Raw genomic sequence first — 15,713 nt, 5'->3', positions numbered from 1 at the left:
TTCGGTTTTTGCCTTCTTCAATTTGCCTTTCTATTTCTTCATTTTCTTGATCTTGTCCTTAGTCTTTGCTTTGACCTCTGTATTTAGCATCAGCAGCAGCAGCGACCATGATCAAACTTATATTCTTCATCTCCTCTCCCAAAGCCCCCAATGACGCTGTGTTTGTTGCAGTCCTCTTGATTTCTGCTCTGAGTATATCCTATATTTTGTTCCAACTCCATATCCACTTCTTCTTTCACTTCCTCGGTTGCATCTGGGTGCACACGATCCACAAAGGGAAAATTCGCAACATCTGGAGGAAGAGGAGGGGGAGAATTAGGAGGAGCAGGATGAGAAGGAGGATTTGATGGTGTGGAATTGGAGAAAGAGGAGGAGAAGGAGGAGGAGGAGAACAGTTTCAGAGTCAATGCTTCAGCCAGAAAGCCAATCAAGACATCACTTTGTGATGTCAGGACTGTTTCTTCTATTTCACTCTCAGGTGGTCGTTGGTCTTTTTGTTCTCTTTCACCAAAGAAGAAGATGGAGCCTGACTAGGCCCTGTCGCCAGGGAAGATGGCTCCCAAGATGTTCTAAATATAGCGAGTGGAATATGGAGACAGTAGAAAAGGAAGGAAAATTATAACTTTAATAAAAATTAAGTAAAACCAAAAAGGAGCTCAACCCAGAAGGAGAGAAGTGTGAACATGAACAAATACATAAGTATGATCAAAATTACTAAAGGAAAACAAGACAGGAAGATGAGGAGGCGGGGTGAAGAAGTGGTCCACTGTTCGCTCGAGAGCACTCAGAAGGAAGGCAAGGGGATAACGAAAATTAAGAAATGACATAAATAAAATTATATAAAATAAATCTAACCACCACCCTGGGCTGCCAATGCAACAGAACTGGCCCCGACGTCCACACAATATTGCAGAGCCGCGTCAGCCTAGGCAGCGCCACAACATCCAGAGCCCTACGCAGCAAAATCATTAGAGTTAAAATTCCGGTGTTAAGTCCTATTAGACGAGAGTAATGTGTTTAGACTTTGGTGTTGTCCTTATCTTAATTAACATGTCAGAGTAACGTGGGAATTTGTGGTTGTTACATGTCAGAGTTCAAAGCCTCTAACAACAGAAAGTGACATTTTATCATCTGGGTATTTGACCAAGGCTCCTTCTGAAAGATTTTCACGGGGGAGGGGGAGGTCCAGGAGGGGGAGGACCCAACCTTACGTGGATGTCCTACATATATTCTGGAAGCTGTGCAAATGCAGGGACGGGAGTAGATATTCTGCTGGGGTGGGGCTGCGTTGGTTCCATTGGACTCCGTGGAGCTCTGCAATACTGCTGCTTTGGGCCTTGGCAAGATGGGCTGGGGTCTCCATGCCCTGGGTGGCATTTTGGCAATGGAGGTGCCTATTGGGGCCAGTGGGGGAGCTGGCTCCCTGGAGGGTTTAGGCCAACAAGCCATTCCTCCCCATCCCCACACATTTTTCTCCTCCTGCTCCCTCACATCATCACACAAACATGCCCATAGGACCTTGGGGGATGGACAAGTCAGGGGGTGCGGGTATGGACCCCATTTCCGCATTCCTGTGGAAGCCTGCTCCTCAATTTTATTTGCACATTAAACACTTCCACCAACGACATTCCAAGCAAACACACACTTAGGGCCTTGGGAGTAAGCCCATTCAACGGCATTTGGCAAGGGGATCTTTCAGCCTCATCCCAGGTGCCGGTGCCCACTTCCAATTTTGAACTGCACTTAGACACAGAGGGCTGTGGGGGGAAGAGGGGTGGTGTGGTGGCATCAGCTGGCATAGGCCAGACGATGCCTGCACTGCCCGCTCACCACGGCCACTAATACACCTCATCAACACGCACCAACACTGTATTGGAGCAGGCGGGGGGTGACTAGGGGTCTTAGCACACCTCTGTTGTCACTTCGCTTCCTGGGGCTGGAGGCTAGGAGGGGGATCCGGCTGTCTGGCTGGGGTCTGGGTGGTGGGTCGCTTTGCACCCCCTGACTTGTCCACCCCCCAAAGTCCTATGTGCATGTTGTCTCTTCCTTTCTATTTCACCTCTGTCTCCGTGTCTGGTCGGAATTACAAGCATTCAAAAAACAATAACAATAACGTTTTAAGTATCAGGAGTGACATTAAAGGGACTTTTCGGACTTTTGAATTTTTATACTCACGATTGCTCCCTCAGGCCAAAAGCGTAACAGCAGCTTCAATAGTAGGCTCGTGCACGAGGCGTGCATACTGTACGTACACACTCCTTAAAGAAAATAACAGCTGAGACAGTCCCGTGTGTGTGTGGCCCGGAGGACAGAGGACAGGAGAACACACAGCAGATTAATTAAATCATTTGGTTCTGTACCTTTCTCTTCAGCACAGCCAACAAAGGTTTAAGATGGGTCAGTCCTCCTGCATGCTCAGATCATTCCCTTCCCTTGCTTGAAAAATTGTTCCAAAATGAAAGTTGAACCCACATCTTTTTTATCTGTGAATTCAATGCCGTTCGGCAAGTCTCAAGTGAAAATTTGGGAATCTTACTGTAAAAAATATACCTTTAATGTAAAAAAGAAACTCTAAATAAACTATGTTCACACCCAGAATCGAACCCAAGTCTTCTGCATGAGAGTCAGACATCTTACAAGGTGAGCTACACATCAGTATTAGGGTTATTGTGACCAAAATTATCACGGTTTTAGGTATTATCGCGGTATTTTTTTAACATGTTAAATTTTCAGGAAACTAAATAAACCCTGTATATCAGGAAAATATTGTTCTCAGTTTGTGTCTAAATTTTGCCTACAATTTGTTATTTTGTAATTATGTTGTTTATTTGTTTACATATTTCCCCTTTAGTCTTTAAAATACCAATATCTGCCCATAACTTCTTATTTTTTGTCTGTTTAATGTCATCATTTAAAAAATATTAGATCAGATGATTAGGGATGGGTACCTTTGACATTTGAATCGATCCGGTACTAATTCCCGGTACCTACGAATCGATACCGGTACTTAACGGTACCAATTTTTGATACTTTTGAGTGTTTATTATTTTAATCCTCTTTTATAATTATATATTTTTCTCAATATATAACCATATTTGATAAATATCACGATAAATAACATTCAACTGTTTGTATTTTAACATCGTCCTTGTAGTTTTATAAGCTGATAATTAAACTGAAGCAAACATCTTTACTGTGAACTAAATTTACTGTGTATCTTCATTCCTTTTGCCGTCTTTTTTCATTTGATTTTTCCTACTGGGAAGTTAGAATTTCCAAGGAGGAAGCGAACGCACCATTAGCTGATAACAATGGTGGCAATGGAAGCTAACATATCAAGCTAATGTTATCTTTAACAGTTTATTTAACTGCTGGAGCAGATTAAAACGATGATGGCTCACACTTAGATCGTTGTCGCTGGTTTCTTCTTCACCCAATCACCCGTCGCATTTAGTAAAGTGAAGCTAAACTTTAGAGCGTGTTCATGTTCTTCTAGGCGGAAATTCGGAGTTCCGAGGAGAAAGCGAACGCACCATTAGCGAAACGGAAGCTAACATATCAAGGTAATGTTATCTTAAACATTTTATTTACCTACCGGAGCAGATTAAGATGAGGATGTCTCACTTAGATCGTTGTCGCTGGTTTCATCATCACCCAGTTACCCATCACATTTAGTGAAGTGGACCCAAGCGTTAGCGTGCGTTCTTTCTACCCATGCTGCTCTGTTTACAACTGACTCGCAGGGACCGACGACATAACGCTCTTGCGCATGCGCAGCTGTCTAGGCAAGTTCTCATTATGAAGGACGGGTACCGAAACGAGGCACCGTTTGAAATGACGTGAATCTGTGCTCGGTCAGTACTATGGAATTCGGTCGGTACCTTAAAAAGTACCGAATTCGGTACCCATCACTACAGATGATACTCAGTACTCAAGTAGCCTTCTAATCAGATACTTATTTTACCCTTACTTGAGTAATAAACCCTACATCAGGAAAATATCATTCTCTGTTTGTGTTCCAGTGAGCTTTGCAGATTTGGGAAAATGTCGTCAGGCAGTAATCATTGTTAAATTTATAATTATTCTCGGAGAGAGACCAACTCTTATCTGCCCCTGGGAGCTCCGTAATGCATAGCGTCATTTCAACATGGGGGTGTCCCGTGTCCGCGACACGGTTTATATGCAGGTAGTGGTGCTGCGGCTGCTTTATATAGCGACTCGTTGCATTCTCCCTCAACCCAAATCCTCGGATCACACATTTTAGCTTAAACGCTAACTTGCCTTGCGTTGACTGTAGAGTTGTGGGTGATGGTTACGCAGATGTGTCATGAGATTTGATGCGTTCCTGCCTTTCACAGACACTTTTTCCTGCACATGCTGCAAACAGGATAGCCGTCTTCTATCAAGTGTCCCTCGGCATTCTTCAAATATCCAAAAGATGCCCGTACTTCCCACTTTGTCTTCTTTGAGGGATAATAAATGTGAAATGTCCTGCGCGCTGCCATCTCCTCCTTTGGCCATTATTTCAGCTTTAGCTTCAAGAAAGTTTTGGTTGTAAACATCAAAGTGTGCATGTGCCGCCGGCAACTTCAGCAGATGATACGGTGGCTGGTAAGGGTCACCGCGCCTACACCGCAGCCACGGTAATCCACCGAAATAATAGTTTTTTAAAAAACAAGACGGTTATTATTATTGTCAACTTTTTTACATCGGTTTACCGCTACACCGGTTACCGTGACAACCCTAACCAGTATCATTCAAAGTATCTGTAACTTTTATATCCTTGATGATAGCTGAAACAACGTCAAACAAAAGAACAGTTCGGAGCGAAAATGGAAATTTTGTTGCTAATTTGCAGGAAATATCTATTCTGATCATTCAAATTATGTTTATGTTTATTTATTTAGCAGACGCTTTTATCCAAAGCCACTTACAATTTATAACCTATAGGGCATGTTGTGATCTGTGGGGGAAACCGGAGTACTCGGAGGAAACCCACGCATGCATGGGGAGAACACGCAACTCCACTCAGAAAGGCCGCAGCCGAGTTTTGAACCTGCGACCTTCGTGCTTCGAGGCTAACCACTGTTCCACCATGCAGCCAAATTATCTCTGTTTTAACAGTGAGTAGAAGAGCTTGGAAATAAACCACATCAACAGGTAAGGTCTCATTGTCATAAATATGCCTGTAGTCTCATTAGGCTAATTTAATCGTGTTAATATAGGATCTGTTTAATTTTTAAAGAAACTCGGTGTATCTTATTATGTACTTCTCATTTATACGGAGTTTCGATAAATGGTTATGTTAATCGAAGTTGGCTTCTGTTTCGACGTCTGCTTCGGCAATTAACTGTTTGGACTGGCTTTGAGCGACTGGTTAAAAATCAAAAAAACATTTTCAAGTTAAACCAGGACTAAACAAATATTAACTTGATTAATGAAAATGGACGATAGTAACGCTTTATGGCTCATAAACTACAAATCAGATGCTAACCTCATCACCTTCCATAGTCTCCTTTTTTATTTCCGTGTCCACGCACGTAAAGCTTTTGTTCCCGCTGACAATGGCGATGATTATTAAGAAGGCGTGTTTGCCGTGTTTATGTCAGTTAAAGACAGATTCCACAACGGTTTACTTCCTTTCATTTGTCTTCCTCCAAATCCATAACGCTCTGTGTGTCAGGACAAGCCTGAAGGACAAAAGACGTTTGGGTTTCAATCACGTGACTCACGTGTTGTCTGCAGCCGCACGAAACTCAAGCGGGGAACAGAGATACAACACAGCGCAATGGATGACAGCTATTTTACAAAGGCTTTAAACGAATTGGCACGGATGCGATATCGCGGACAAATACATCTTCTTTTAGGTTATGACCCATATAGTTAAATATAGTATACACTGGAAGACTTCCCCAGCGCTGAAGCGATCGGCAACAAACTACCTTGTGCTGCCTTTCTCATATTACACTGCAAACAAAAAAAAAGCCTTTTACAAGCCTGGAAGCCCAGCTGTTTTATTACAGGCTGGTTAATCTTTTATTGAACTGGAGAAGCTTTAAATCACAATCGTCTTGTTTTTGTTCGAGTAAGTAGTGAGTTGTGCTGCTTTAATTCATGAGCTCATGATAATCATGCTATCGCTAATGCTAACGATCACTATATGCTAAGATCTACTTGTAACCAACTTTTGTGCCTTTTTAAATCCAAATTTGGTTGGCTTGTTTGATTTAATAAGGTATAAACGCCACATTACACCACTAAGCTAACTGCTAAAAACAGCACTCAAAGCTATTTGCAATGAGGATGAGTGAATACAGTATAAAACTGTTAACCTGCTGTTTTTATGGCTAAGCAACTGTTTAATAAAACAGTAATCTCTTACCTGTTAGAAAAGTGAACGCCGTAAACTCCAGCATTGTCCATCTCCTGTTTTAAGCAATAGATTACTGATCCACTTCTGCCAACTTCTTTCAGTACATTTTATTTATTTATTAAGACCTTTGTGGTACACTACATTTGGGACTTAAAAAATACGTTGGTCTTTGTCCCGATAAGTGTGACTGTAATAACCGTAGACCACATAGAATTTCGGCATTTTAACACACAGTCACCAAAGTAAATACTGTTTTGTGCAGCGCCGGTTTCTTAGTCTGTGCTTTGTTGTCGAATATACCTACATGTTATGAAAGTAGCATGTTATGAAAGTTTTGCTCTTGTTTACAGTATAGTAACTTATTAAGCAGGGTTTATTTTAAATAGGTGATATTATTCAAAAATACATAACTGTAGTATAATTATTAGCAAAAATATACAGAGCTTGTTATGATTCATGAAAAAGACCTGTCATGATTCCGTGAATGACTGTGAAAAATGGGTGAAATTTCTTGTATACAGTATAATAACGATATTTTATAAGCCATTTACGAGCTAACTGTCAGGTAAACGTACAAGCAGTATATAACGTACAAGCAGTATATAACAACTTCCAGAGGTAATGCGTCTCTTCGGGTATACAGCCTGTGACATAGTAATCGGTCATCGACATATAAAATATGGACATAGACCACCCATTGCTCCATCGGAGAGCAAGTTGAAGCCAAAAATGGAAGGTTCCAATCACTGATTTTTTTTCTTTGCCGAGTCACACCCAGACAATCGGCAAATGGGAAAAGAGCTACCAGCTAACTTAGCTAACCCAAGTAGCTAAGCAGGGCACTCGTACTAGCCCACATGCACGTCCGACTGGCTTCAGTGTGAGGCTCCTTGAAAAAAATACCCACCTCCCCTTTTCATCAAATGATCGTGGTTAACAGGAAACCCTCCAGATTGCTGCAGAATCTGTGTCTGCTTCTTTCCAGAGTGGTAAGTCTTGTGTTAGTACGTGCTTGCGTGCATGTGCTCATTAACTCATTTTTAGGCTTGCTGCTCTCTCGGTCCGCCAGGCGACGCGTCTTTCAAAAGCAGTTTCCGAACAGGAAGTGTAGATGAAATACGTCTTCACCCATGCCTTGACTCTCACTTTAATTTATTTAGCACTGGAGGCAGCAGTTATATTGACCAAGAGCAGATGTCAGCGATAAGGCTGAAGGAGAGATACTAGATCTAACCTTATTGACTTTGTCCACAAAGAAAAAGTTCTCACAGTCTGCAACAGAGTAATGGAGGCTGTAGAGAGGCAAGACAGACAATGCTGCTGACGGTTTTAAACAGCACCTTGGGATTCCCATTGCTCTGGGACACCAGGTTGGAAAAATAGGAAACTCTCACGTCTCTGACTGCAGAGGTAAAGGATGTCAGAAGATCCTTTAGGTGCAGCAGATGGACGTGGAGATGGATTTTCTTCCACAAGAGCTCAATTTTTCTGCATTGGCACTTTAGGCTGCGACGGCTGTCATCAAACCAGGGAGTAGGGTTCACTGCAGGAACTGATCTGGTTCTGACAGGACAGATGTTGTCCAGAATGGAGAGGCAGTGCTCGTTAAACTGAGAAGTTAAGGAATCTGGGTCGTAATCAGAAGAACAGGGTGGATCAAAAGCAGCAGAAAAACTGCTAGCTGTGCCCTCATTAAGAAAACGAGAACTAACCAGATGGCGAGCAGGAGTTGGGGACGCAGAAACTGACAAGTTAAAGAAAATATAATGGTGATCTGAAATATAAACGTCCTCAGGACAAACACTGTCAGCATTTAGACTCAGGGTAAAAACAAGGTCTAGAGTGTGCCCCCTGGTGTGTGTGGGGCCAGAAACATGCTGGGTAAAGCTGAAGGAGTCCATAAGGCTGGAGAAATTCATGGCAAAGTGATCAGAGGGATCATCAATGTGGATGTTAAAGTCACCAACAATCACCAGTGTGGACAGCTTCACAGTGGAGGATAGAAAGTCACTAAACTCCTGAAGGAAAGAACTATTTGGACCAGGCGGACGATAAACCACAGCACAGTAGAACGGGTCCTTACGCCCGACTTTAATCAGCTGCAGTTCAAAGGAAGCAGAGTGACCAGAGGTTGTAGAGCTACATGGAAAAAGAGAGCTGCTCGGGTCGAGCCCGTAGCATTTGCTATCCGAAGCTTTAGTCTTTGTCGCTGTTCCTAACGCCTAGTGACAAACCTAGCTACATTCCTGAGGACCCTTAGCTACTTTCTGTAGAACTTTCTTCTAGATATTTCCTGCAAATTAGCAACAAAATAGCCATTTTCGCTCCGAACCGTTCTTTGAACGTTGTTTCAGCTGTCATCAAGGATATAAATGTTACAGATACAAAGGACGTCACTGGTGCTTTAGCTTACCTAGAAAAACGTCGGATTCTCGTGCAGAGGACCTGGGTTCGATTCTGGATGTGAACATAGTTTATTTAGTTTCTTTTTTACATAAATGGTATATTTTTTTACAGTAAGATGCCCAAATTTTCACTTGAGACTCGCCGAACGGCATTGAATTCACAGATAAAAAAAGATGTGGGTTCAACTTTCATTTTGGAACAATTTTTCAAGCAAGGGAAGGGAATGATCTGAGCATGCAGGAGGACTGACCCATCTTAAACCTTTGTCGGCTTTGCTGAAGAGAAAGGTACAGAACTAGAGCTGAAACAACTAATCGATTTAATCGATTATAATCGATTATTAAAATAGTTAACAACTTTTTTAGTCATCGATTAGTTGTTTAATAATCATATTTTACCGCAAAAAGTCCATTTTTACCACAATCTGACATCGGTTACAAGCTGTTAAATTTGCCACCAGTGTGTGGCAGTAATGAGCCACTGATCTACCAGTGGAGCCGTAGAAGAAGAAATGAGCCAATGAGTGCCCTCGGTTTTCATGACGTATCACGTTACTGACGCTCATCTTGCTGTGAGAGATGGCGGAACAAGAGGAAATACGGAAGAAAAATAGAAGCCACAAAACTGAAGAGAAACCCCGGACAAAAACCTCACGAGTATGGGAGCACTTCACTCTAGATGCCATGAAAAGACGGGTGACCTGCAAAATATGCAAAAACCATCTAGCATGGCACGGAAGCACGACGTCCCTAAGTGAACATTTGAGACGAAAACATGTGGGGGCTGATGCAGCAGAGGAAGAGCACCGCGGTCAAGTGAGCCGTCATTTGGAAGAGCCAGCCCGGTAAGTAACAGAAAATAAACAAGCTGGACTTAGTGTTTTAGCTGAGTTCGTTATAGTGGATGTTAAACATGTTTTTTTGCCACGTCAGTCTACGGTGTTCTACTTCTGATTGACTAGATGCAATCGTGAATCTCCTCCGTGTTGTGTATCATGCACTTGCCAAATTTAGCACGTCTGTTTATAAGAATGTTCTCGTTAAGAGAAAAACGGCACAAACCCATAACTATGTTCCTCATTCAAAAAAGGACAACTCCGCGGTGAAAAATATACAGACGAGCTGTGTCCAGGTGAATATAACGCGGCATAGTTGTACGCTTTCAATTTTTAAATACAGGAGAAATTCAGAAAAAGTCATTTTTTTTACTATTAAAAGGCTATTTTACTATCTAACGCTGTAAAACGCCTCACAACACATTTTTTATCATGTTTCATAAACAGTATTACACAAAATAAACATTTTTCACATTTCTCTAGCTAATTTAAACACTCCCGACTCAAGGTAAAAACCTCATGAGCTTCTTACTTAGAGCTTTTTAATAGTAAAAAAATTAGACTTTTTTTCTGAATTTCTCCTGTTGCGGGCTATTTTGTAGAACGTAACCCTCAAAATAAATGATCACTGTATATTGTTAATTAATTCAAATAATATAATATTGATTTAGTGTTGTAGTGTGTGTGCTGCTTTATTTTATATGTGTACTTATTTCAGTCTATTTGTGTTTCTTATGCAGAAAAAAACAAGCAACGATGGACAACTACATGGGGAACAAGACACTCACCCCCCAGCAATTCATACCACTTACAAACTCTATTCTAAACATGCTGGTAAAAGACATGAGGCCACTATCCATGGTGGAAGGAGCAGGCTTCCAGCTAATGCTAAAAAATTATTCTGGACTGATATTTTGCACTGTTTAGCTCATTTTATACTGCTGACTGTGTTCATGTGCAATAAAATAGATTGCAGTCAACTGCACAATTCTTTTAGTTTTTTTTTCTTAACTGAAATGCATCCATCACTTGTATAGGTTAAATGGCTAATCAATAACAAACCGATTGATTGATTAATCGAAAAAATAATCGACAGATTAATCGATTATGAAAATAATCGTTAGTTGCAGCCCTATACAGAACCAAATTATTTAATTAATTAGCTGCGCGTTCTCCTGTCCTCTGTCCTCCGGGCCACACACACGGGACTGTCTCAGCTGTTATTTTCGTTAAGGAGTGTGCACGTACAGCATGCATGCCTCGTGCACGAGCCTACAATTGAAGCTGCCATTACGCTTTTGGCCTGAGGGGGCAATCGAGAGCATAAAAATTCAAAACTCTGTAAAGTCCCTTTAAGAAAACGAGAACTAACCATACGGCGAGCAGGAGGTGGGGATGCAGAAACTGACAAGTTAAAGAAAACGCAATGGTGATCTAAAATATAAACATCCTAAGGACAAACACTGTCAACATTTAGACCCAGGGTGTATTTAGACTGATTTACCTAGGACCTTTAGAAAAAAATCCCTTGCTTTTGGAATAAAATCCTAGTAAAAAAGATCAGATTGTATGAAAGGTGTTATAAACTGCTGTGTCTCATTGGTGTGGCTTAGTAACACAATTGAGAAATGGTTTTGGGTATTTAGACTGATTTACCTATGACCTTTTGAAAAAAAATCCCTTAATTTTGGAATAAAATCCTAATAAAAAAGATCAGATTGTATGAAAGGTGTTATAAACTTCTGTGTCTCATTAGTTTGCTTCAGCCCCCTCAGAGGTGGCTGGAGCATGATTTACTGCTTTAAAGAGGCTTATTGTTCCCCCTTGTGGTGACTTGCAAAATTGAGCGATGAACTTTGGCTGTGTAGAAGGCCCATACTTGCAACAGTAGGCTACAGCGGCACTGACCTGCAGAGACAGTATGATGCTGGTTGCAGCTTTGATTAAAGTTATTATTAGGCTGAATTATAAGCTGAGAGTAAGTTTTGTTTTTCCCTTCCCAGACAAACCATTCCCATTGATGTTCTGGGACAGTTTATTGATGATTAATTACAGACTCAAATCTTTTTAACCAGATTTTTTATTCTATTGCAACATTTTACATATTCTGAACTGTGAGTTTTTGCGCTAATCTGGCTTTATGAATTATATGATGCTAATTTAGATTTCTGGCTTAATCTACTTCCACAGATTACACACGGAAAAGGATTCTCACATGTAAGAGTCCTCATTTGGACTGAAACATTTACTACAAGTTAGGGATGTCCCGTACCGATATTGATATCGGTTATCGGCCCAAAAACACTGTATCCGATCATATCGGATTGCATCAAAAATCTCAGATATTAGCAGTACGTTCAGCTTTAAATTCCATTCCAGCAATTCTATCCAGCAAAGCTCAGATCCAGCATGCAAAGTCAACGTGATCAGAACAGCGGGTGTCAGCAAAATAGCAAGGAACAATGTCAACCGTGTGGCTGCATTTTTTGTTAAAGTCCGAAAAAGACAGTTTGGCTTCCGTGGTGCAACCAAAGGTTAATAAAAACTTGGTCATTTTTTTTCGTACTTTTGTTCTCTGCTTGATTAATATCATTTGATCAAGCCTTTTATACATTCTATACTATGAAATAGGTAAAAGTATGCATGATTTGGGCTGATATATTGGTTATTGATATCGTTATCGGTCAACACTGAAGGCTGCAATATCTGTATCATATTGGAAGTAAAAAAAGTTGTATCAGGGCATCCCTACTAGAAGTTTTACATTAATGTGGCTTCTTGTGTGATTTATTGTGAGTAGTCAAGGTCCTTTGAGCAGAGAAACATTTACCACAAGTTTCACATGTGTACGGCTTCTGACCTGTGTGAGTTTGCACGTGTCTGGTCAAATCATTACTCTGAGAGAAACATTTGTTACAAGATTCACATGAAAATGGCTTCTCACCTGTGTGAGTTCTCATGTGGGTAGTCAAGTTAGAACTCTGAGAGAAACATTTACCACAAGATTCACATGAAAATGGCTTCTCACCTGTGTGAGTTCTCATGTGGGTAGTCAAGTTAGAACTCTGAGAGAAACATTTACCACAAGATTCACATGAAAATGGCTTCTCCCCTGTGTGAGTTCTCACGTGTCTGGTCAAATCATTACTCTGAGAGAAACACATACCACACGTATTACATGAATATGGCTTCTCCCCTGTGTGAGATCTCTTGTGAGCAGTCAAGGTCCTTTTATCAGAGAAACATTTACCACAAGTTTCACATGTGTATGGCTTCTGACCTGTGTGAGTTCTCACGTGTCTGGTCAAATCATTACTCTGAGAGAAACATTTGTTACAAGTTTTACATGAATATGGTTTTTCACTTGTGTGAGTTCTCATGTGAGTAGTCAAGTTAGAACTCTGAGAGAAACATTTACCACAAGATTCACATGAAAATGGCTTCTCACCTGTGTGAGTTCTCATGTGAGTAGTCAAGTTAGAACTCTGAGAGAAACACATACCACACGTATTACATGAATATCGCTTCTCCCCTGTGTGAGATCTCTTGTGTTTAGTCAAGGTCCTTTTATCAGAGAAACATTTACCACAGGTTTCACATGTGTACGGCTTCTGACCTATGTGAGTCCTCATGTGAACAGTTAAGTCATAACTCTGAGAAATACGTTTACCACAAGTTTCACATGAATATGGCTTCTCATCGGTGTGAGTTTTCTTGTGTTTTGTCAATGTCCTTTTATCAGAGAAACATTTACCACATGTTTCACAAGGATGTGGCCTCTCACCTGTGTGAGTTGTCATGTGAATAGTTACAGCATAACTCTGAGAGAAACATTTACCACAAATGTGACATGTATACGGCTTCTCGTCTGTGTGAGTCCTCATGTGTCTGGTCAGCTGAGTACTCAGAGAGAAACATTTACCACAAGTTTCACATAAGTAAGGCCTTTCACCTGTGTGAGTTCTAATGTGATTAGTCAAGCTACTTTTATCAGAGAAACATTTATCACACGTTTCACATGGATATGGCTTCTCACCTGTGTGGCTTCTCATGAGCCTTTTTACTTTGGGACTATCTGCACTGTCTTTGTGATCATTAGTTTGTTTGTGTCCGTCGTTTTGTATCAGGCCATCATTGTTGTTTGATTCTGAGTTTTCATTTCTGCATCCATCATCTTGGTTCTCAGCTTCAGCAGAACTCTGACACAAGGGTTGGTTCCAGTTCGGTTCTGGTTTACAGCAGTCTGTTTCTTCAGAAAGAGAAATCTCTGTGACTGAAACATCTTCATGCTTCAGAATGAACTGCCCTTCATGCTGACTGATGCTGCGTTCCTCCTGCTCCTCCTTCACTGGTAGAAGTTCTGCTTCCTTCTGGTCCAAACTGAAGTTTGTCTCATGGTTACAGAACTGCTGTTCCTTCAGAACCTCCTCTTTTCCCCAGACATGATGTTGTGGGAATTCTGGATAGGCTAAAAGAGAAGAAAATGATGATTAGTAATTATTCCATTATCACTGTCAAATATATCTCAATATGTTTAAAAATAATGAAATAATGATGTTTTGAGAGGAACAACTTCAAAAAAGTATTTAAAGTCCTTCAAAAAATCTAGCTTGTTTTCCCTTAAATTGGTTAACCGAAGGAGCTGAATCCAGACAATGTTTGCAATAATTATCTCAAATAATAGATGTGTTTAATCAACTTATCTATCCCACATATAAATCAAGAGAAGCCAGTTGAGATGGCTCTACCTAAAAGACCCAGAACATGCTGGAGGGACTATATTTCCCACCTGGCCTGGGAACATGTTAAGATTCGTCTGGAGGAGCTAGCCCAAGTGGCCAGGGTGAGGGTAGGAACGTAGATCGACCAGTAAATTGAGAGCATTGCCTTCTGTCTCAGCTCTCTCTTCACCATGACAGACCAGTACAACAGTAAACACAGCACCAATCCACCCATTGATCTTGTGCTCCATCTTTCCCTCACTCGTGAACAAGACCCCGAGATACTTAAACTCCTCCACTTGAGGCAGGACGTCATCCCTGACCTGGAGAAGGCATTCTACCATTTTCAGACTCAAGACCATGGTCTTGGATTTAGAGGAGCAGATTCTCATCCCAGCTGCTTTACGCTCAGCTGCGAGCCGCTCCAGCGAAGGTCGGAGATCATGTTCTGATGAAGCCAACAGGACCACATCATCTGCAAAAACCAGAGACCCGATACTCAGGCCACCAACACAGATCCCCTCAACATCTTGGCTGTGCCTAAAAATTATGTCCATAGAGTTATGAACGGTGTCAGTGACAAAAAGCAGTCTTGGCAGAGTCCAACTTTCACAGGGAACGAGCCCGACTTACTGCCGGCACAACAGACCAAGCTCTGACACCGGTCATACAGGGACCTAACAGCCTGTATCAGAGAGAGCCTGGTACTTCATACTCCTCAAGTACTATCCCCTACAGGGCCTCCCGAGGGACGCAGTTAAACGCCATTTCCAAATAGACAAAACACGAAGAGATTGGTTGGCAAACTCCCATGCACCCTCCAGGATCCTCCTAAGGGTATAGAGCAGCTGATCCATTGTTCCACAGCTAGGATGAAAACCACATTGCTCTTCCTGAATCTAAGATTCAACAATCCGATGCACCCTCCTCTTCCGAACCCCTGAATAGACTGTACCAGGGAGGCTCAGGAGTGTGATCTCTGTGTAGTTGGAACACACCCCGTGGTCCCCCCCTCAATAAATATGAAGACCACCACCCTAGTCTGCCAGTCCAGTGGAAATGCCCCCAATGTCCATGTGATATTGCAGAGCCACATCAGCTAACACAGCCCTACAACATCCAAAGCCTTAAGGAACTCCCGAGTCGGCGTTCCGGAGGTGGCATTCCTCCCAACAAAACTGGCTCCATGTGCACCTCCCTGCTTGCCCTGATGTAAATCATGGGGCTTTGCTGTCTCGCACTTCTTTTGGTCACTTGGTGGCGTGATGTTCATTCAGACGTCTGGTGTTGCGGTAATATTGTTATCAGGAATGAGGCGATAGTCTCGCCATGCAGGAATGGCGCATTCAAAGGACACACCGTCCACCGTAGTTGCAGT

At 41.7% G+C, this 15,713-nt stretch overlaps 1 protein-coding gene across 1 annotated transcript in view; it reads right to left on the bottom strand.

The window, feature by feature from the left end:
- Nucleotides 1–8,789: 8,789 nt before the first annotated feature.
- Nucleotides 8,790–15,713, bottom strand: part of LOC107373204 (uncharacterized) — a 39,632-nt gene continuing 32,708 nt past the window's right edge. Inside the window, exon 27 of the mRNA XM_070547267.1 lies at nt 8,790–14,082. Coding sequence (XP_070403368.1) covers nt 12,380–14,082 — 1,703 coding nt within the window. The 3' untranslated portion in view covers nt 8,790–12,379. The remainder of the gene's footprint in view (nt 14,083–15,713) is intronic.

This window comes from Nothobranchius furzeri, chromosome 19 (assembly GCF_043380555.1).
Source record: "Nothobranchius furzeri strain GRZ-AD chromosome 19, NfurGRZ-RIMD1, whole genome shotgun sequence".
In the NCBI taxonomy this organism is placed as follows: Eukaryota; Metazoa; Chordata; class Actinopteri; order Cyprinodontiformes; family Nothobranchiidae; genus Nothobranchius; species Nothobranchius furzeri.
Note: the sequence above shows the minus strand (reverse complement) of the source record. Positions and strands in the feature narration are given on the sequence as shown.